The sequence below is a fragment of the Patagioenas fasciata genome, chromosome 30, assembly GCF_037038585.1.
Source record: "Patagioenas fasciata isolate bPatFas1 chromosome 30, bPatFas1.hap1, whole genome shotgun sequence".
NCBI classification, from domain to species: Eukaryota; Metazoa; Chordata; class Aves; order Columbiformes; family Columbidae; genus Patagioenas; species Patagioenas fasciata.
This window is the reverse complement of record NC_092549.1, coordinates 3,471,790-3,487,916: the sequence shown is the minus strand read 5'-3', so window position 1 is coordinate 3,487,916 and position 16,127 is coordinate 3,471,790. Positions and strand designations below refer to the sequence as shown.

Here is a 16,127-nt window from a genome sequence, read left to right as displayed (position 1 = left end):
AGAGAGAGAAAAGAGGGGAAAAGGCAGACGGGCTCTCTGCAACGCACCAGGAGACAGAGAAAGGGTTAAAAGCACCGCCTGGAGCTCCAGGCTTCAGCAGAGGATGGGTTGGGGGTGGGGGGCTCAGGGAGGGGACAAGGCCCTCCGGGAGGGGACAGAAGCCCCCAGTGCCGTGGTGGGCGGTGCGTCCGGCGAGGGAACCGGCACGGCCCCAACGCTCCCCACATCCCCCTCAAGCAAAGCCATTGAAGCTGGGGATGGTGAAAGGCCCAAAGAGACCCAGTGTCACCAGAGACCCTCCTCTCTGGAGGAAAATACCTCCCTCCACCCCCCGAGGGCTGAGCGCAATGCCAGGAGCCACCCACGCCCCTCCAGAGCCCAACCCAGCACCATCCCCTTCCAGCAGCCATCCCACGGGACCCCAGCTTCCCCGCCCCATCCCACGCTCCTGCCACACGTCTGTATTCACTCTGCTCCTGGCGGAGGACCTCGCCTGAGCTGCTCTCGCATACCCCGGCTCGCCAGAGCTGTTTTCCAAAAGCAGCCCCTTCTCCAGCTCAAGGAGCCTCCCGTGGCCTCATGTGCCCCACGCTGTCCCCAAAAGTGCGCCACGGGCTGTGGCTCTGCACCCTGAGCACCGAAGTCACAGCTGGGGCCCGCCGCGGCTCCCCTAAGCTTGGCTTAACGAAGCCGTAACACAAGCAGCATCGCCTCTAGGGCCACGACAAAGGGATGAAAACTGAAGCGGAGCAGCGATCTGATGTGACCACCAGAAAGCTGTTCCTCCCACAGCCCTTCCCACAGAGATGATGACTAATGGAGACGTCCCTCTTGCACAACATTCGTGCGGGAGAACATCAGGGTGCAGAGAAGCTCAGCATCAAAGCACGTGAGGAGGAGTTCACCCTGATGTGTGAAATGAACGCACGCATTTGTTTCAGACCTACAAAGTAAAAGGGGTTAATTACTCATTTGGGGATGCAGGAGGGAGTCCAAGCTAGAAATGTCTGGGCTGCCATGAGCGAGCGTTGGGGTGTTATCACTTAATGGGTGATAACGCAGATGGATAACAGCGGATAAAGGAGTTTCCTGGGAGATGACATGGGGTAGCAAAGGCTGGACACTGACTTTTAGGAACTGGCAGCTAAAACCTGGAGCCAATGCAGACTTCATCCCAAACGTGATTTGGCTGCAAGTGTGCGCACGGCCGGGTTGTGAGACCGGGTGCTGCCGCAGAGACAGCGGGGAAGTTCTCAGCTCTGAGGACCAGAGACAGGCTGAGCCACGCTGACGAGCACGGGTCAAACCCCAGCATCTCAGCAGCATCCTGACCCCACGGAGCACCGAGGACACTGTCCCGCAGGCACTGAGCTGTGCGCTGGTTGCTGGTCCATGGTCAACACAGAACCCCAGAATGTGAGGGGTTGAGGGGCCTGGAAAGCCCATCCAGTGCAATCCCCCCGGAGCAGGAACACCCAGCTGAGGTTCCACAGGAAGGGGTCCAGGGGGTTTGAATGTCTGCACAGAAGGAGACTCCACAACCTCCCTGGGCAGCCTGGGCCAGGCTCTGCCACCCTCACCCCCAACAAGTTGCTTCTCATCTTCCAGCGGAACCTCCTGTGTTCCAGTTTGCACCCATTGCCCCTTGTCCTGTCACTGGTGTCACCCAGCAGAGCCTGGCTCCATCCTCCTGACACTGCCCCTTTCCATATTGATCACCTGCTCCCCAGACCACATCCCGGACCCACCTGAGTGCTCCCCGGGTCCGTCGAGCCCCGGGGACGCGGTTCTGGGAGGACGAGCCCTCCCGGGGCCGGGCGAGGCTTCGAGGGACGGGGCTCCGAGGCGCTGCGCGGCGGGACCGGCACCGGCACCGGCACCGGCACCCCCCTCGGGGCGGGAACCCTCAGCCCGGGAGCGGGGGAGACACCTTGAGAAATCGCGACTCCGCTCGGTGCGGGACGGGGACACACGGGGCGGGGGAGAACCCACCGGGACCCGCCCGCCGCCGCTCGCCCACCTGCGTCCCGCGGGGAGCCGCGCATGCGGAGCGCACCACCGCGCCTCGCGTGCAGGGGGGGGAGCGGCGGCCGGAGCGGGCATGTTTACAGCGGGGCCGAGGGGGGCGGCATCGGCGCGGCCCCCCCGCCCCCCCCGCCGCCGAGGCACGAATGGTCTCTTCCTCGAGCCCTATTTAATCCCCGCCGCTGCCGCACCGCCGGCTCCAGTCCGGAGACCAGCGCCGCGCCCGGTGCCGCCGCCTCAGCGCTGCGGCTCGGCTCGCCCCGGCCCCGCGGGCCCCCCCCCGCCGCCGCCACCATGCTGCCCCTCGGCCTCCTGCTGCTGCTCGCCTGCTGCGGCGCCGCCCGGGGAAACCTCTCCCGCGACGGTGAGTGGCGGAGCCGAGCGAGCCCCCGCGCCATCACTCCGCCCGTCGCGGCGGGGCCGGCGGGCGCGTCCTCTCCCCACGGTGGGGGACACCGGCCGCGCGGAGCGTGGGGAGCGCGGAGCGGCCGCGGGCAAGCGACAGGTGCGGGGGGCGGCGGCGCCGTTATGTGGGTCAAGCCCGGCAGGTGCCGCCGCCCCGCCCCGGCCCTGCCCTCGGGGCCCGCCCGCGCCGCCGGAGAGGCTGCGACCGCCGCGGCCCCGGGCAGCCGGTGGGACTCAAGGTCACGGCGGCGCCGGTGCTGCCCGTCGTGTCCCCCCCATCGCCGCGTACCGCCCGGGGCGGGGCCGGGGCCGGGGCGGCGGAAGATTCCAGACAGGCCCTGGCGGGCGGCGGCGGAGCCCGGCCCCTCCCGGCGCTGCCCGCGGCGGGGCGGGTGCAGTCGGGGGGTGGGGGGCTCGGCGGATGGAGCCCCCCGCTGGGGTAGAGCCGCTCCCCCGGGAGGATGGCGGGCGGCGCGGGGGAGGCAGCCACCCCCGCGGGTGGGGATGCAGCCCCCGGGGGGGCGGTGGTTACATCCCCGGCGTGGGGGCGCCCGGAATGGGCAGGACGCCGGTTCCCCACGATCGCAGCCCCGCTCCGTGGGGCGGTGGGCTCGGGGAAGGGCGGCCGCTCCCATCCCGCCGGGATCCCGCCGGTGTGTCTGCTGGCATCCCGGGCTCTGATGCTCCTCGGAGGAGCATCAGCCCTTGAAACAAAGGCTGTTTACCCGCCACAGCCTCGGGTGAGGCAGCCGGTAATGAAGTGCCGCAAAACAAATGCGATCTCGATGCTGCCTTGTCAATGGCAGCACCTTATTTTCCGTAACCATTTGGCTGCGGAGTCCTGCGCTCGGGGCTCGTAATTCCCAGCAGGCTGCTGGCGGCTGGGTTTGCTGCGCTGGGAGTCGCTGGCTGTGCTAAAACCGCTGCTGCGAGCGTTTGGATGGGGAGCGCGTTGTGCGGAGATGCAGCAGCCGTCCAGGGCCCGCTCTGCCTGTTGTATTTTGGGGGGTGTTGTGGAGCTGCCATCCAAGTCCCTGCCTTTGGCTGGTTGGAAGCAGGGGGGTAATTCTGGCATGGGATGAAGGCGCCCATGGGCTGTTGAGGTGGAAGGAGCGTGGTACGGAGGGTATGAGCCCCAGCTGGCGCATCCCCCGCCACGCATCCCTTTGCTGGAGGAGGTCGCTGTGACAGGCAGAGCCGCTCTGAGGGCTGGTGTGGGTTGATGGCTGCGTTCCCATCCACGAATCCCAGGGTTTATTCTGATTATGGCCACGGTCCTCCCACGGGAGCCTGTAAGAGTCACTCGGGTGTGGGTGACGCTGGGTCCCGCGGCACGGGGATGTCCCGGCGTCCGTACGTGGCGATGCTCAACAAGGGGGTGGCTGAGCCGCCTGGCGAGCGCTCGCATGAAAGGGGTGGCCGTGACCTGGAGCCGTGTGTAGTCCTAGGGCAGGATGTTGTGTGGATGATGACACTGCAAGATTCCTTCCAGGCCCGGCCATGAGCAGCCGGGCTCTGTCGCCCAAAGCAGCGAGACAAATGGCCACTTAAAAAGCCTTTGGGAGCTGCAGAGACGCGTGGATGGAAGATGCTCAAAGGAGCTGCTGGCGTGGCTTTGCAGTCGGTGTCTTACCCTCAACCAGCAGCTCGCAGTGCTGGGAAAGCCCTTCCACAGCGCCCTTCCCGAGGCAGGGACGGAGTCGCCATCTCTTCTCCTTGCAGAAGGACCCCTCCATCGCTCTGGATCTCAAAGCTCCAACCACGGCGGTGCCGGCAGAGCCCCCCGAGGCCACCCCGGCGCTTCGCACCAGGACCGTGTGTGCGCACTTGGCTGGCGTTGTGCTGCTGTCGGCAGATTTCTGAGTGTTTGGGCTGGGTGCGTGGTTGTCCTTGCTGCGAGGATTACTTCCCCCACAGAGTTATTACACTCCAGGCTTGTGTAACCCTTTTGTTTGAACAGTGCCCTACTGTTGTCCCATGGGAAGCCACAGCATGCCAAAAACAGACGGCTTGGGGCTATTTTGCCCTGTGTTTGCCAGCAGCTTCATCCCGTGTGGCACCGGCGTTGCGGGCTCTGGGTGTCCCTTGGTGCGCAGCACAAGGGACACCATGCGGCAGCTTTGGTGGCACAGTGGGGACCTGAGCATCCATCCCACTGTACCAAAGCTGCTCTGTTCTTTGTGTGTGGTTCTCTTGCTGGGAGAAGCCTCAATTTTGAGGGTCTTAGAGGTGGGTTTGCCTGGCCAGGTATAGGTGGCACAGCAGAGGGGCCAGGGCTGCTCTGCCCTGTAGATGAGGGGACTGGTTGGGTGGCTTGTGCCAACGTCTCCTGTGGGCTGAGGTGAGACTGGAGACCACCTTGAATGGTTGAAGGTGGTTGAGATGGTTGAGATGAGCTCCCTGCCTGACATTGGCAAGTAGGCAGGTTTGGGGACTTTCCCCTCCCTGGAATGTGGCTTCATCTTTCTGGAGGTGCTTCCTCTGTCTTGGGGGCTGCGTGGACCCCCATCCTTTCTGCAGTGGGAGCCCTGTTCTGCACAAGTGGAAGCCCAGGAGCTGTGTTGAGCTCACACAACCCTTTGATTGCCGCTTATGGCAGCGCTTTCACCCAACCGATGTGTGCAAGTGCCCCGTTCTCACCATATGCCGCACGTCTTTCCGTGCCAGCACAAGCCCTTGGCACTCGAGCAGAGGAAGCAGTAACACCCCTGATAAGATACCAACCTGCATTGATACCTGGACAGCCTAATTCGGGCGGCTCTGATCAGCGAGCGACGGCGACGCAGCCGGATCAGCATCGGCTGGAGGAGAAGCCGCGCGGGGAGCGCCGAGGCCGCTGCTCATGGCACAACGCGTTAGGCTCAACAGGCAGCGCTGGATTAAGACAACACACGGGATCAAGAGCTGCCCCACCGCATACGCAGACGGTGAGGGATGCGCTGGCACCGCTGCTGCGGGATGGGTTTTGCCGCTGTGCTGATCCCACCTGATATTTTGGTGCGGTTTGTTGTACCCAGGCTGGGGTGTTTGCGGCTTGGTCAAAGCCAAAATCCCCAGCGGACCGGGGCGTTGCTGCTGGAACACGAGTTCCTCCCACGTGTGGGTACGTTCTCCGGAAAGGGATGGAGGGAAAGCCCTGCTTGCCCAGAATTGAGGGCTCCCGCACGCTAAGCGGTGCCTCTGCTCCCTCTGCCCGACCTTCTCGCCTCGCCAGGGGTGTTGGAATTGCCGGAGTAACTGGAGGCGTCTACATCTGTGTAGTCACCCCGGCGCTGCTGCGTCCAGGCGTTGAGCCAGATGGAGGAATCCGCATTCAAACCAGCATTGTTTGTTTGCACTGGGTTGGTTTTAACCTCGATTTACCCCAGTCCAGGGTGCGGTGCGGTTCAATGGAGCGAAACCACGGGTGCGGGAGGAGGCGGCGCAGGATGCGAACGCGCGGCCGACGCGCCTTTGCGCCGTGGGTTCGGAGCTTGGTGGGCTCAGCGTGTGTGCTGCTGGGCTTGTTCTTCTGGGTCTCGTGTTTGCTGTTGTAAAGCATGCACAGGTGCCTTCTGGCAAGGGCTCTTCTCCCCGCACCGGCGTTTGGCGCGATGGCCCCATTCCCAGCTTGGTTTCCATCTGAACCGCGCTCCGGGCTCCTTTTCCAGCCCGGCGAAGGCTTGGCCGTGCAGCTCGTGTGCCGCTGTGTGTGCACAGATTGAGTTCCCTCCTCGTCGCTTGGCTCTTTGATGGCTCCGTGGGACCTCGGCGATGGTGCCAGCGCTGTAACACCCACGTAGTCCGACGCATCTGATCCTCCTCCTCTGAATTACTGGGTCAGCTCAGCTTGAACCATCTGGTCCGGTCCTCTCCCTGCGGCCGTGCCGTGAAGCGATGCAGCAGCAGAGCCTTCCGTCGCAGCAGAGGGAGGCGGAGGAGCCACGATGAGGGCTGGGAAGAAACGCACTTAACCATTCCAGTCACCCGCCCGGCGTCGCGCTTTGCTTCAGATGCTGCAGCCGCCGCCGCTCGGGGGTTGTGGAGGCTCCCTGGTGTCACCGGGACGTGCCGGAGGGCAGCGGCGCTTGCAGCGCCTTTGCAGGTGACCCCAGAGACCGCTTGTGGCTGCCGAGCGGCGGAGCCGGGAGCTCCCGTGTTGCTGCAGGGTCGCTTCCTCGGGTGATGCTCCAGGCGGTGCTTCCTCTACAGATGTTCCTCCTCACCTCGCAGCGCTTCAGGTGGTGTTTGCTGGGAAGCCTGGTGTGCAGCATTAGAGCTTCCAGACCGCTGCGTTCACTGCTGCTTTCAGGCTGTGGTTCCCGGGGGAGCGAGTTGTGACACTTGTCACAACATCCCCGAGCGGGTGAACGCGGTGACGGGTCAGCATCGCGGGGCTTTCCTGGGGGGGGCTCTGTTTTCACAGAATCACAGAATGGCAGGGGTTGGAAGGGACCTTAAGTGGAACCTCCTGTGTTCCAGTTTGCACCCATTGCCCCTTGTCCTGTCACTGGTGTCACCCAGCAGAGCCTGGCTCCATCCTCCTGACACTGCCCCTTTCCATCTTGATCCCCAGCAATGAGTCCCCCCTCAGTCTCCTCTTCTCCAGCTCCAGAGCCCCAGCTCCCTCAGCCTTTCCTCACACGGGAGATGCTCCACTCCCTCCAGCATCTTGGTGCCTGCGCTGGACTCTCTCCAGCAGTTCCCTGTCCTTCTGGAGCTGAGGGGCCACAACTGGACACAATATTCCAGGTGTGGTCTCCCCAGGGCAGAGCAGAGGGGCAGGAGAACCTCTCTGACCCACTGAGCACCCCCTTCTAACCCAGCCCAGGTCCCATTGGCTTCCTGGCCACAAGGGCCCAGTGCTGGCTCAGCCCACAGCACCCGCTGTTCCCAGCTGGTCTCCCATACAAGCACTGACCGGGCCCGACCCTGCTTAGCTTCCCAGATCAGACGAGATGGGGCGTTCTCAGGGTGCTATGGCTGTATAGATTACATTATGTATATATATACGTTCTCCAAGTATATCCTGATAGTATCTGAACTAAACCCTTTTCTCGAGGGCAGAGCAGAGGGGCAGGAGAACCTCTCTGACCCACTGACCACCCCCTTCTAACCCACCCCAGGTCCCATTGGCTTCCCGGCCACCAGGGCCCAGTGCTGGCTCACAGTTTCACCTCTTTGCAGCTCATCAACTTTGCTTTCTGACCTCTTTTTGTCTCCTCGTGATGCTGGGGGTTGCTCTCCAAAAGGCACAGACCACACAGCAGCCGAGGTGACGTGGTGGGCGAACAAAGAACAAAGCTGAGAGTACCTGAGCATCCCGTGGGACGCGGGGGCTCCCTGGCACAGCAATCACCTCAAAGACCAGCAGGATTGAGCCTGTATTTTGATATCACTCTTGCATTTCTGAGAAGTCAGGAGGAAGCGTTAGCATAGCTTTCCCCACTTCTTATTGCTGTTATCAATATCCTTGTGTGTTTGATCCCCGAACGGTTGGGAGTGGAGATTCCCCATGCCGGCTTGGACGGAGCTCTGCTGCAAGTGTTTAGATGCCTGCAAAGCAACAAGAGATGTACCAGGGCATCCGATGCAGCCGTTTCTGAGCCACCTCGCTGGGCAGGCAGGAGATCCTGAAAACAGAACTGTCAAAGCAAGGAGCTCGTTCCCTTGGCAACAGTCATGTTGGAGATTGGCCTTAGGGTAGGAGCTGAAAAACACGCTCCAAAAAGTCGTTATCAGCTGTTTGCTGTCAAACTGGAGGAGGCTTGGGAGAGGGTCCCCCTGCCCGGCTCCGCGTTGAGATGTGGGAATGAGTTCACAATGGATTCAGTCCTGGCTTTAGGGTCTCAGGACAGCTCTGGCACTGGGGGTGGGTGTTGTGGCGCTCGGATGATTCCTGGTGGCCCAGGATGAGGCTTTTCCCCCTTGTCTCTGTCTGTTGTGTGCAGTGTGTGCCGGAGCCAGGTTCTCGCCTTCCCGGGTCGGGCCAGCCGCAGATCCCGCGGGATCGCCGGTGGCCTCGAGGAGGTGATGGTGCTGGGATTCCCCGCCGATGCCGCTGCCTTTTGCCGCGTTAATTGGCCGCTGGAGCGGTGTGAACGTGCGAACACGACCGAGCGGAGCCGCCGGCGGCGATCGCGCGGCTGCCAAAGCTGCGGGTGGGAGATGCTGCCCCCGTCCCCTGAGCACCCTGCTCCTGTCCCAGCTCCCCGCAGGGCCCATCTGGCCATGGAGGGGGTCATAGTGCTGGGGACTGCGCTGTGATGGAGCAGGACACGGAGCCCGGGTGCTCCGTGGTGACAAGAACATGCCCCAAGGCTCTAGGGCTGTGGAGGAGGAGGAGGGTGATTAGAGGGCAACCTGCAATGAGAGCTTTGGTGGCACTTGCAACCAACCTCTCATCAGCTACTGATTGATTGCTAATTGCTGGCTGTGTTCCAGTTGCTTCACCCCGGGGCAGGGGTCGCTGTCACCCCGGGCAGGGGTCGCTGTCACCCCGGGCAGGGGTCGCTGTCACCCCAGGCAGGGGTCGCTGTCACCCCAGGCAGGGGTCGCTGTCACCCCAGGCAGGGGTCGTTGTCACCCGAGCAGGGGTCACTGTCACCCGAGCAGGGGCTGTCAGGGAGGTGACACAACCCCATGTCCTGGGAGAAGGCAGCAGCTCCGCAGTTTGCTGGTGGAGCTTGAGGCCGTGTCAGTGCCCCCGGAGCAGGACCTGCAGGGGGTCCGTGGGTCCTGGGTGTGAGCGGGGTCTCTGGTGTGGCCTTGGAATGATCCCAGCAGAGGCCCAGGGGTCAGAACGGGACCTTTGCTTTGCGTCTTCCCAGAATCATGGAATAGAATCATTTTGGGTGTAAGAGACCCTCAGGATCATTGAGTCCAACCATAGCCCAACTCCAGCACTAACCCATATCCCTAAGAACCTTATTTAAACACCTTTTAAACCCCTCCAGGGATGGCGACTCCAGCACTGCCCTGGGCAGCTGTTCCAATGCCCACAGCCCTTTCCATGAGGAATTCTTCCTAATATCCAATCTAAACCTCCCCTGGTGCAACTTGAGGCCGTTTCCTCTCATCCTGTCCCTTTGGAGAAGGGAACACTCATGTCCACATCTGTTTTCAGAGAAATAATGGTGTTCAGAATGTCATGGTTTTCACACGGGCCGCACCTGAAGGCACGGAGCCGCTGAACCCACTTGTAGGCATGGAGCCCATCACATCTGGAGCTGGGACGGCTCGTCGCTCCCCCCGTTAACATCTGGATCTCACACCCGCTGTTGCACCATCCCCATCATCCGCAGGACCACGGAGCAGATGGAGCACGGGCACGTTTCTCCCTCTAAGAAAACACGGAGCGAGCTGCTGGTGGGGAGGAGCCGGGTTTGTGGGTACCCAGACTGTGGATCCGCAGCCGCGCGGCCCAGCTTGAGCAGCAGATGCCTGAGCCCACGTGGCCGGGTGCGCGATCCAACCCATCCAAACTGCTCCAATGTCACCACGCGGCGAGGGCGGCTGGAAACGGAGCTTCGTGGCTGGGAGTGAGTTATTAAAGCACGGCCCTTGGAGATGAGAGAGCTCGTCGTGGAAAGCGTCTGTGTCGATGGGGAGGAATCGGGGCTTTAGGGTGAATAGGGGAGAATGAGGAAAGCGAGGAGTGGTGTGGTTTGCGCGATGGCTCTTGGAGTGGCGGCGCTGGAGGGATTGGAGCAGCGGGTGTTTTCCTCTGGGGATGGTTCTGCCCAGCAAAGATGCTTTGGGTAGGGCGGATGTGCCGGCGGAGGGACCCGGTGGCTCCGGCTGCACCGGCAGCAGCTGCTGAAGGAGCCGGGAGAGACGCCTGCGTTGTTTTCCCTTCATAAATATGAATGCGCCCCCCCCCCCTTGCAAAATGCACAGATTTAATTAATGGAATATTGATTTTTCTAGAGCGCGGCGCTTCTCTAATTTCACAGCTCCGCCGGGGATCTGGAGCAGACGCGGGCAGCGGTTTGTGCCCAAACAGGGGGGCTGGCAAAGCCTTTGCGGTGGCTTCTTGTGGGGCACCTGTGGTTGCTTTGCCCATCCCCAGGTGTGCTGGTTTGGCTTAAAATGGGTTCATTCTCCTCATGCAGTTACAAACCTTCCTTTCCCATCGCTCGTTATTTGGGCTTAGTTTGGGAACAAGAGGTACCAGCCCAGCACAGTTAATGTGTTTAATTGCTCTGCTCTGAGAGCCAAGGGCGCTGAGCTCTGCCCACAGGGGTGAGGCAGCGAGGAAGGGGATGGACGGACAGAGCCGGACTGACACCCACACTGAGCAATCACAGTGTTCCAGCCCATTCGCATCATGCTGATTATTTAAGGAGATTTGGGACCTTCCAGTGGGCTTTGGCCACCGCGCGGTGGCTCGGTGGGCGAGGGGACGGTGCCAGCCGCTCTGTGCTGGCAGCGTTCACCGGTGTGGTGAGGGCGGATGCTTCCCCGAGTGCCCGGCACCTGTCCCCATGGCCATGCCAGGGAGATCCGGAAGCCTTTTCAGCAGCCAGAGCATCCTTGCTCTGTTCCCCTTGTGTCTCCCGACCCCGGGGATGCTGCTGACCCATAGTACCAGGGCTTGTGATGCTGTGGAAGGGCTGTTGGGCCCGAGCAGAACGGCCTAAGCTGCTGTTTGTCCTCCTCGGGAACCCCGGGATGTGACCGGGAGGATGTGGGTTGTGGTTTAACCCGAGCGGGCAATGCAGCCACAGAGCCGCTCGCTCACCCAATAGGGGAGAGAATCAAAGGGAAGGGAGGAACTGGGACTGAGACGAACACAGTGTGATAAAATAGCAAAATACTAATACACTACTAGTAAATAGGTACATATAATAGGAATAAAAGATGCTCAAGGCAATTCCCCATGAACACGCTGAGCAGCCGGTGCCAGGAAACGGCACCGGGTCCCACAGCCCATCCCAGAGAGAGAAAAGAGGGGAAAAGGCAGAAGAGCCCAGAGGCCTCTGCAAAATGGCAAAAAACCCAACTAAACGTCCCGACCAAAACTCCCCCGGCTGCCCAAAAAGAGCAAAGAGAGAGAATGAAACTGGAAGGCCCCACTCTTAAATAATCAGCACGATGCCAATGGGCTGGAACACTGTGATTGCTCAGTGTGGGTGTCAGTCCGGCTCTGTCCGTCCATCCCCTTCCTCGCTGCCTCACCCCTGTGGGCAGAGCTCAGTGCCCTGGGCTCTCAGAGCAGAGCAATTAAACACATTAATTAACTCTGTGCTGGGCTGGTACCTCTTGTTCCCAAACTAAGCCCGAATAACGAGCGATGGAAAAGGAAGGTTTGTAACTGCATGAGGAGAATGAACCCGTTTTCAGTCAAATGGAGCGGCTGGATTTGGGGGCATGGCAACACGTGGAGCATCTTCCTTCTGGCTGTGCCGCTGTCCCCAGCCCTGGGGTGGCCGCTTTGTCCCCCCTTTGCCATCTGTTCCTCCAGGCTGCTGGGCCAGCGCGTATCTGGGTCGTGCCGGAGGGTGCGGAGCAGCGGCCGAGTCCCATAGGATACGGAACAGCAAACAGCTAAACCAGGCGAGCCCAAGACGCAGCTCTGATAGGCGAGACTTAGGAGCCTCAGGAACCACAACACAAGAGCCCATGTCAAACAGCAACAGCGTGATTGTCGAGGTTTGATTGCGGGGTGACAATAAGACCGTGGCAGATGTATTGTTAACCCTTCTCCCCCTTCACCCCCTCTGTCTCCCCCTTCCCGCTAAGGACAGGGAGTTGGAAAAATTAAAAGTGTTTTACTAATGCTGCTGATAAAATAGAGAAAATAATACAAAATATACAAACCCAATGTTGAAAGTCCCGGCAACTGCAGAGCCGGCAGCCGAAGTCCCGGACTGGATCCTCCAGCCAACCGGAGCTGGATTCACTCTGTCACTGGCCTCAGTTCACAAGCCGGCAGCCGAAGTCCCGGACTGGACTCTCCAGCCAACCGGAGCTGGATTCACTCTGTCACTGGCCTCAGTTCACAAGCCGGCAGCCAAAGTCCCGGACTGGACTCTCCAGCCAACCGGAGCTGGATTCACTCTCTCACTGGCCTCAGTTCACAAGCCGGCAGCCGAAGTCCCGGGCTGGACTCTCCAGCCAACCGGAGCTGGATTCACTCTCTCACTGGCCTCAGTTGGCAGGGACGACTCGCAAGGTCCTCTCCTGATGTCGCCATAAGGAAACGGGGCGAGATCCTCGTGATCTCCCACTTCTCTATGAAGTATCAGGTGGATGGGATGGTGTACTCGGTTGGTCAGGCTTTGGTCACCTGTTTCTCGTCGCCCCTCTCGTGGATGTGCATCCATCCTGATCAATGACCTCGCGTCCATTGCTGTGTCTACCAAACATGGATCTGGCTTGCAGGAAGATGAAGTTAATATGAAGCTTTAGCTAATTCACTAAAAGACAAACCTGTTTATAACAAATCAGGACAATGCTCCACGGGGCCTCGCTGGTGCAGGATCAGGGGATGCGCTCGGTGTTGTGGCTAAAACACCACCCTGTATCTGGATTTCTATTGCCAGCACCAGAGGTTTCGGTGCAGACCCGCAGAAGACCCAGAGCAAATAGTTTTGAAGAATATAGGCTGATATATTACGTGAGAACAACCATACAGAAATCCTTTGTGGAAAAGGGGGTTGGATTGGGGGTGACAGTAAGAAAAGGCAGGAAAACAGCCGCTGCAGTACAGAAATAGGCCCTGGCAGCAGGGAGGTGGGTGAGGAGAGGCAGTCGTGGCCCTTTTGCTCGGCTGGCGTGAGAACACGGGGAGCCGGCTCCGCAGCTCCTGCAGGACATGGTCCTGGGGCTGGAGACCGGTCCTGAGGGCTGGGGAGGGAGAGGGGCATTGTCAGCATGGCCAGGGGGAGCTGCCGGGGGGCTGTGCGGTGCCCTGGGTGTCACCAGCCGTGGGGCTGTGTGGTGTCACCGGCCATGGGTCTATGTGGTGTCACTGGCCATGGGGCTGTGTGGTGTCACCAGCCATGGGTCTGTGTGGTGCCCTGGGTGTCACCGGCCGTGGGTCTATGTGGTGTCACCAGCCATGGGGCTGTGTGGTGTCACCGGCCATGGGGCTGTGCGGTGCCCTGGGTGTCACGAGCTATGGGGCTGTGCGGTGCCTCGTGTCACCAGCCATGGGGCTGTGTGGTGTCACCATCCATGGGTCTGTGCGGTGCCCTGGGTGTCACCGGCCGTGGGTCTGTGTGGTGCCCTGCATGTCACCGGCCGTGGGTCTGTGTGGTGCCCCATGTGTCACCAGCCATGGGGCTGTGTGGTACCCTGGGTGTCACCAGCAATGGGTCTGTGTGGTGCCCCATGTGTCACCAGCCATGGGTCTGTGCGGTGCCCCATGTGTCACCAGCCATGGGTCTGTGCGGTGCCCTCGGTGTCACCAGCCATGGGTCTGTGTGGTGCCCCATGTGTCACCAGCCATGGGTCTGTGTGGTGCCCCATGTGTCACCAGCAATGGGTCTGTGCGGTGCCCTGGGTGTCACCAGCAATGGGTCTGTGTGGTGCCCCATGTGTCACCAGCAATGGGTCTGTGCGGTGCCCCATGTGTCACCAGCCGTGGGTCTGTGCGGTGCCCCATGTGTCACCAGCCATGGGTCTGTGCGGTGCCCTGGGTGTCACCAGCCATGGGTCTGTGCGGTGCCCCATGTGTCACCATCCATGGGTCTGTGCGGTGCCCCATGTGTCACCAGCAATGGGTCTGTGTGCTGCCCCATGTGTCACCAGCCGTGGGTCTTTGTGGTACCCTGGGTGTCATTGGCTATGTGACACGGGTGACACCAGCTATGGGACACGGGTGGCACCGTCTGGCCCTGCCCCCCAATAACACACCTTTCTCTGTTTAACCTCCCCACGCTAATACCTTAATGAGGCCAGTGCTGTGACAGGTGATGGTAATTGTGTTAATTAAGAGATCGGGTCTGTTCTGCATGGGTTTTAGGCCCTGTCCTCAGCTACAGCCGAGGTGGAGTGGTTTGAGTTTGGCCAACAGCAGCTTGCACAGCCTAATCCCCTAATTATGGTCGTAGCAGCACAAAGACATCGTTAACCAAATTAAAACAAGCCGAGGGATGGGTAGGAGGAGCTCACCCAATGCATCTGTGGTCCTGATGGTCCTTGCTGGAGCTCCTGCCGTGCCGGACCTGATGTGAGCTGGAGATGCATTGGTGAGGAGCCCGAGTTGTGCCCAGGGGACGGGAATGGGCTGCGGATGCTTCGGTTGGTGTTGGGGAGGGCTCCATCATCCCCTGGAAAGGGGAAGGAGATGGGACCCGGAGGCTCTTCAAGGGTCGCCCATCAAACCCAGGCAGGTGGAGGGGAGCGAAGCTTCACCAGCGAGCGTGAAACGGCGGGGATTGAGTGCAGAGCCTGCAGCCTTGGGATGTGTTTAATCCTAATTTGCTGCATTTCTGCTGCCACCAGCGGGCAGGGGGGGATTTGTGCGTTTCCAGCGCAGCTTCTCCTGGAGTTCAACACAAGCCAAGCCTGGCAGCCTCGTCCTCCTGCCCTCCCCAACCCGCTCCCTGCCGCAGCTTTGGGAGCTGGCGATGTGAGCGAAAGAAAGGATTTCCCTTCGGTGTTCTGGGTGGAAAACGGGGAAATTCAGCTGAAGCTGCTTCCATTTCTCTCCTGACCACGGGAGCTTCTCGCGGGCAGCGAACATCACGCCCATGACATCGGGGTGCGTGGGGACACGGGCAGGATCGCTCGGGGGTCCTGGGGGTGAATCGCTGCTTAAACTTGAGTCGGTTGGGCTGATGACACCAAGCTGGGAGGAGTGGCTGACACTGGAAGCTGTGCTGCCATCCAGCGGGACCTGGACAGGCTGGAGAGTTGGGTGGGGAATAACCTGATGGAATTTAACAAGGGCAAGTGTAGAGTCCTGCATCTGGGCAGGAACAACCCCGGGTTCCAGTATAGGTTGGGGCATGACCTATTAGAGAGCAGTGTAGGGGAAAGGGACCTGGGGGTCCTGGTGGACAACAGGATGACCATGAGCCAGCACTGGGCCCTTGTGGCCAGGAAGGCCAATGGCATCCTTGGGTGTATTACAAGGGGGGTGGTCAGTAGATCAAGAGAGGTCCTCCTTCCCCTCTACTCCGCCCTGGTGAGACCCCATCTGGAATATTGTGTCCAGTTGTGGCCCCTCAGTTCCAGAAGGACAGGGAACTGCTGGAGAGGGTCCAGCGTAGGGCAGCGAAGACGATTCAGGGAGTGGAGCATCTCCCTTATGAAGAAAGGCTGAGCGAGCTGGGGCTCTTTAGTTTGGAGAAGAGGAGACTGAGGGGTGACCTTATTAATGTTTATAAATATATAAAGGGTGAGTGCCACGAGGATGGAGTCAGGCTCTTCTCAGTGGCAAACGATAGGACAAGGGGCAATGGGATCAAGCTGGAACACAAGAGGTTCCACTTAAATTTGAGAAAGAACTTCTCAGTGAGGGTAACAGAGCACTGGCCCAGGCTGCCCAGGGAGGTTGTGGAGTCTCCTTCTCTGCAGACATTCAAACCCACCTGGACACCTTCCTGTGGAACCTCACCCAGGCGTTCCTGCTCCAGCAGGGGGATTGGACTGGATGAGCTTTTGAGGTCCCTTCCAATCCCAAACATACTGTGATACTGTGATACTGTGATACTGAGACAGGCGGCGCCGCGTGGGGAAGCCCGGCGTGTGCCCTGCGAGCCAGG

General features: G+C 60.6%; 1 protein-coding gene and 1 pseudogene across 7 annotated transcripts in view; one reads left to right on the top strand and one right to left on the bottom strand.

Annotated features, from left to right (window-relative positions):
* Window positions 1-2,028: 2,028 nt before the first annotated feature.
* LOC136112753 (cell adhesion molecule 3) overlaps window positions 2,029-16,127 on the top strand; it is a 33,062-nt gene continuing 18,963 nt past the window's right edge. For all 7 annotated transcript variants that reach the window (XM_071800445.1, XM_065857598.2, XM_065857597.2 and 4 more), the window contains exon 1: window positions 2,029-2,389. In XM_071800445.1, coding sequence (XP_071656546.1) covers window positions 2,044-2,389 — 346 coding nt within the window. In that variant the 5' untranslated portion in view covers window positions 2,029-2,043. The remainder of the gene's footprint in view (window positions 2,390-16,127) is intronic.
* Window positions 7,282-7,400, bottom strand: LOC136113040 (5S ribosomal RNA; annotated as a pseudogene).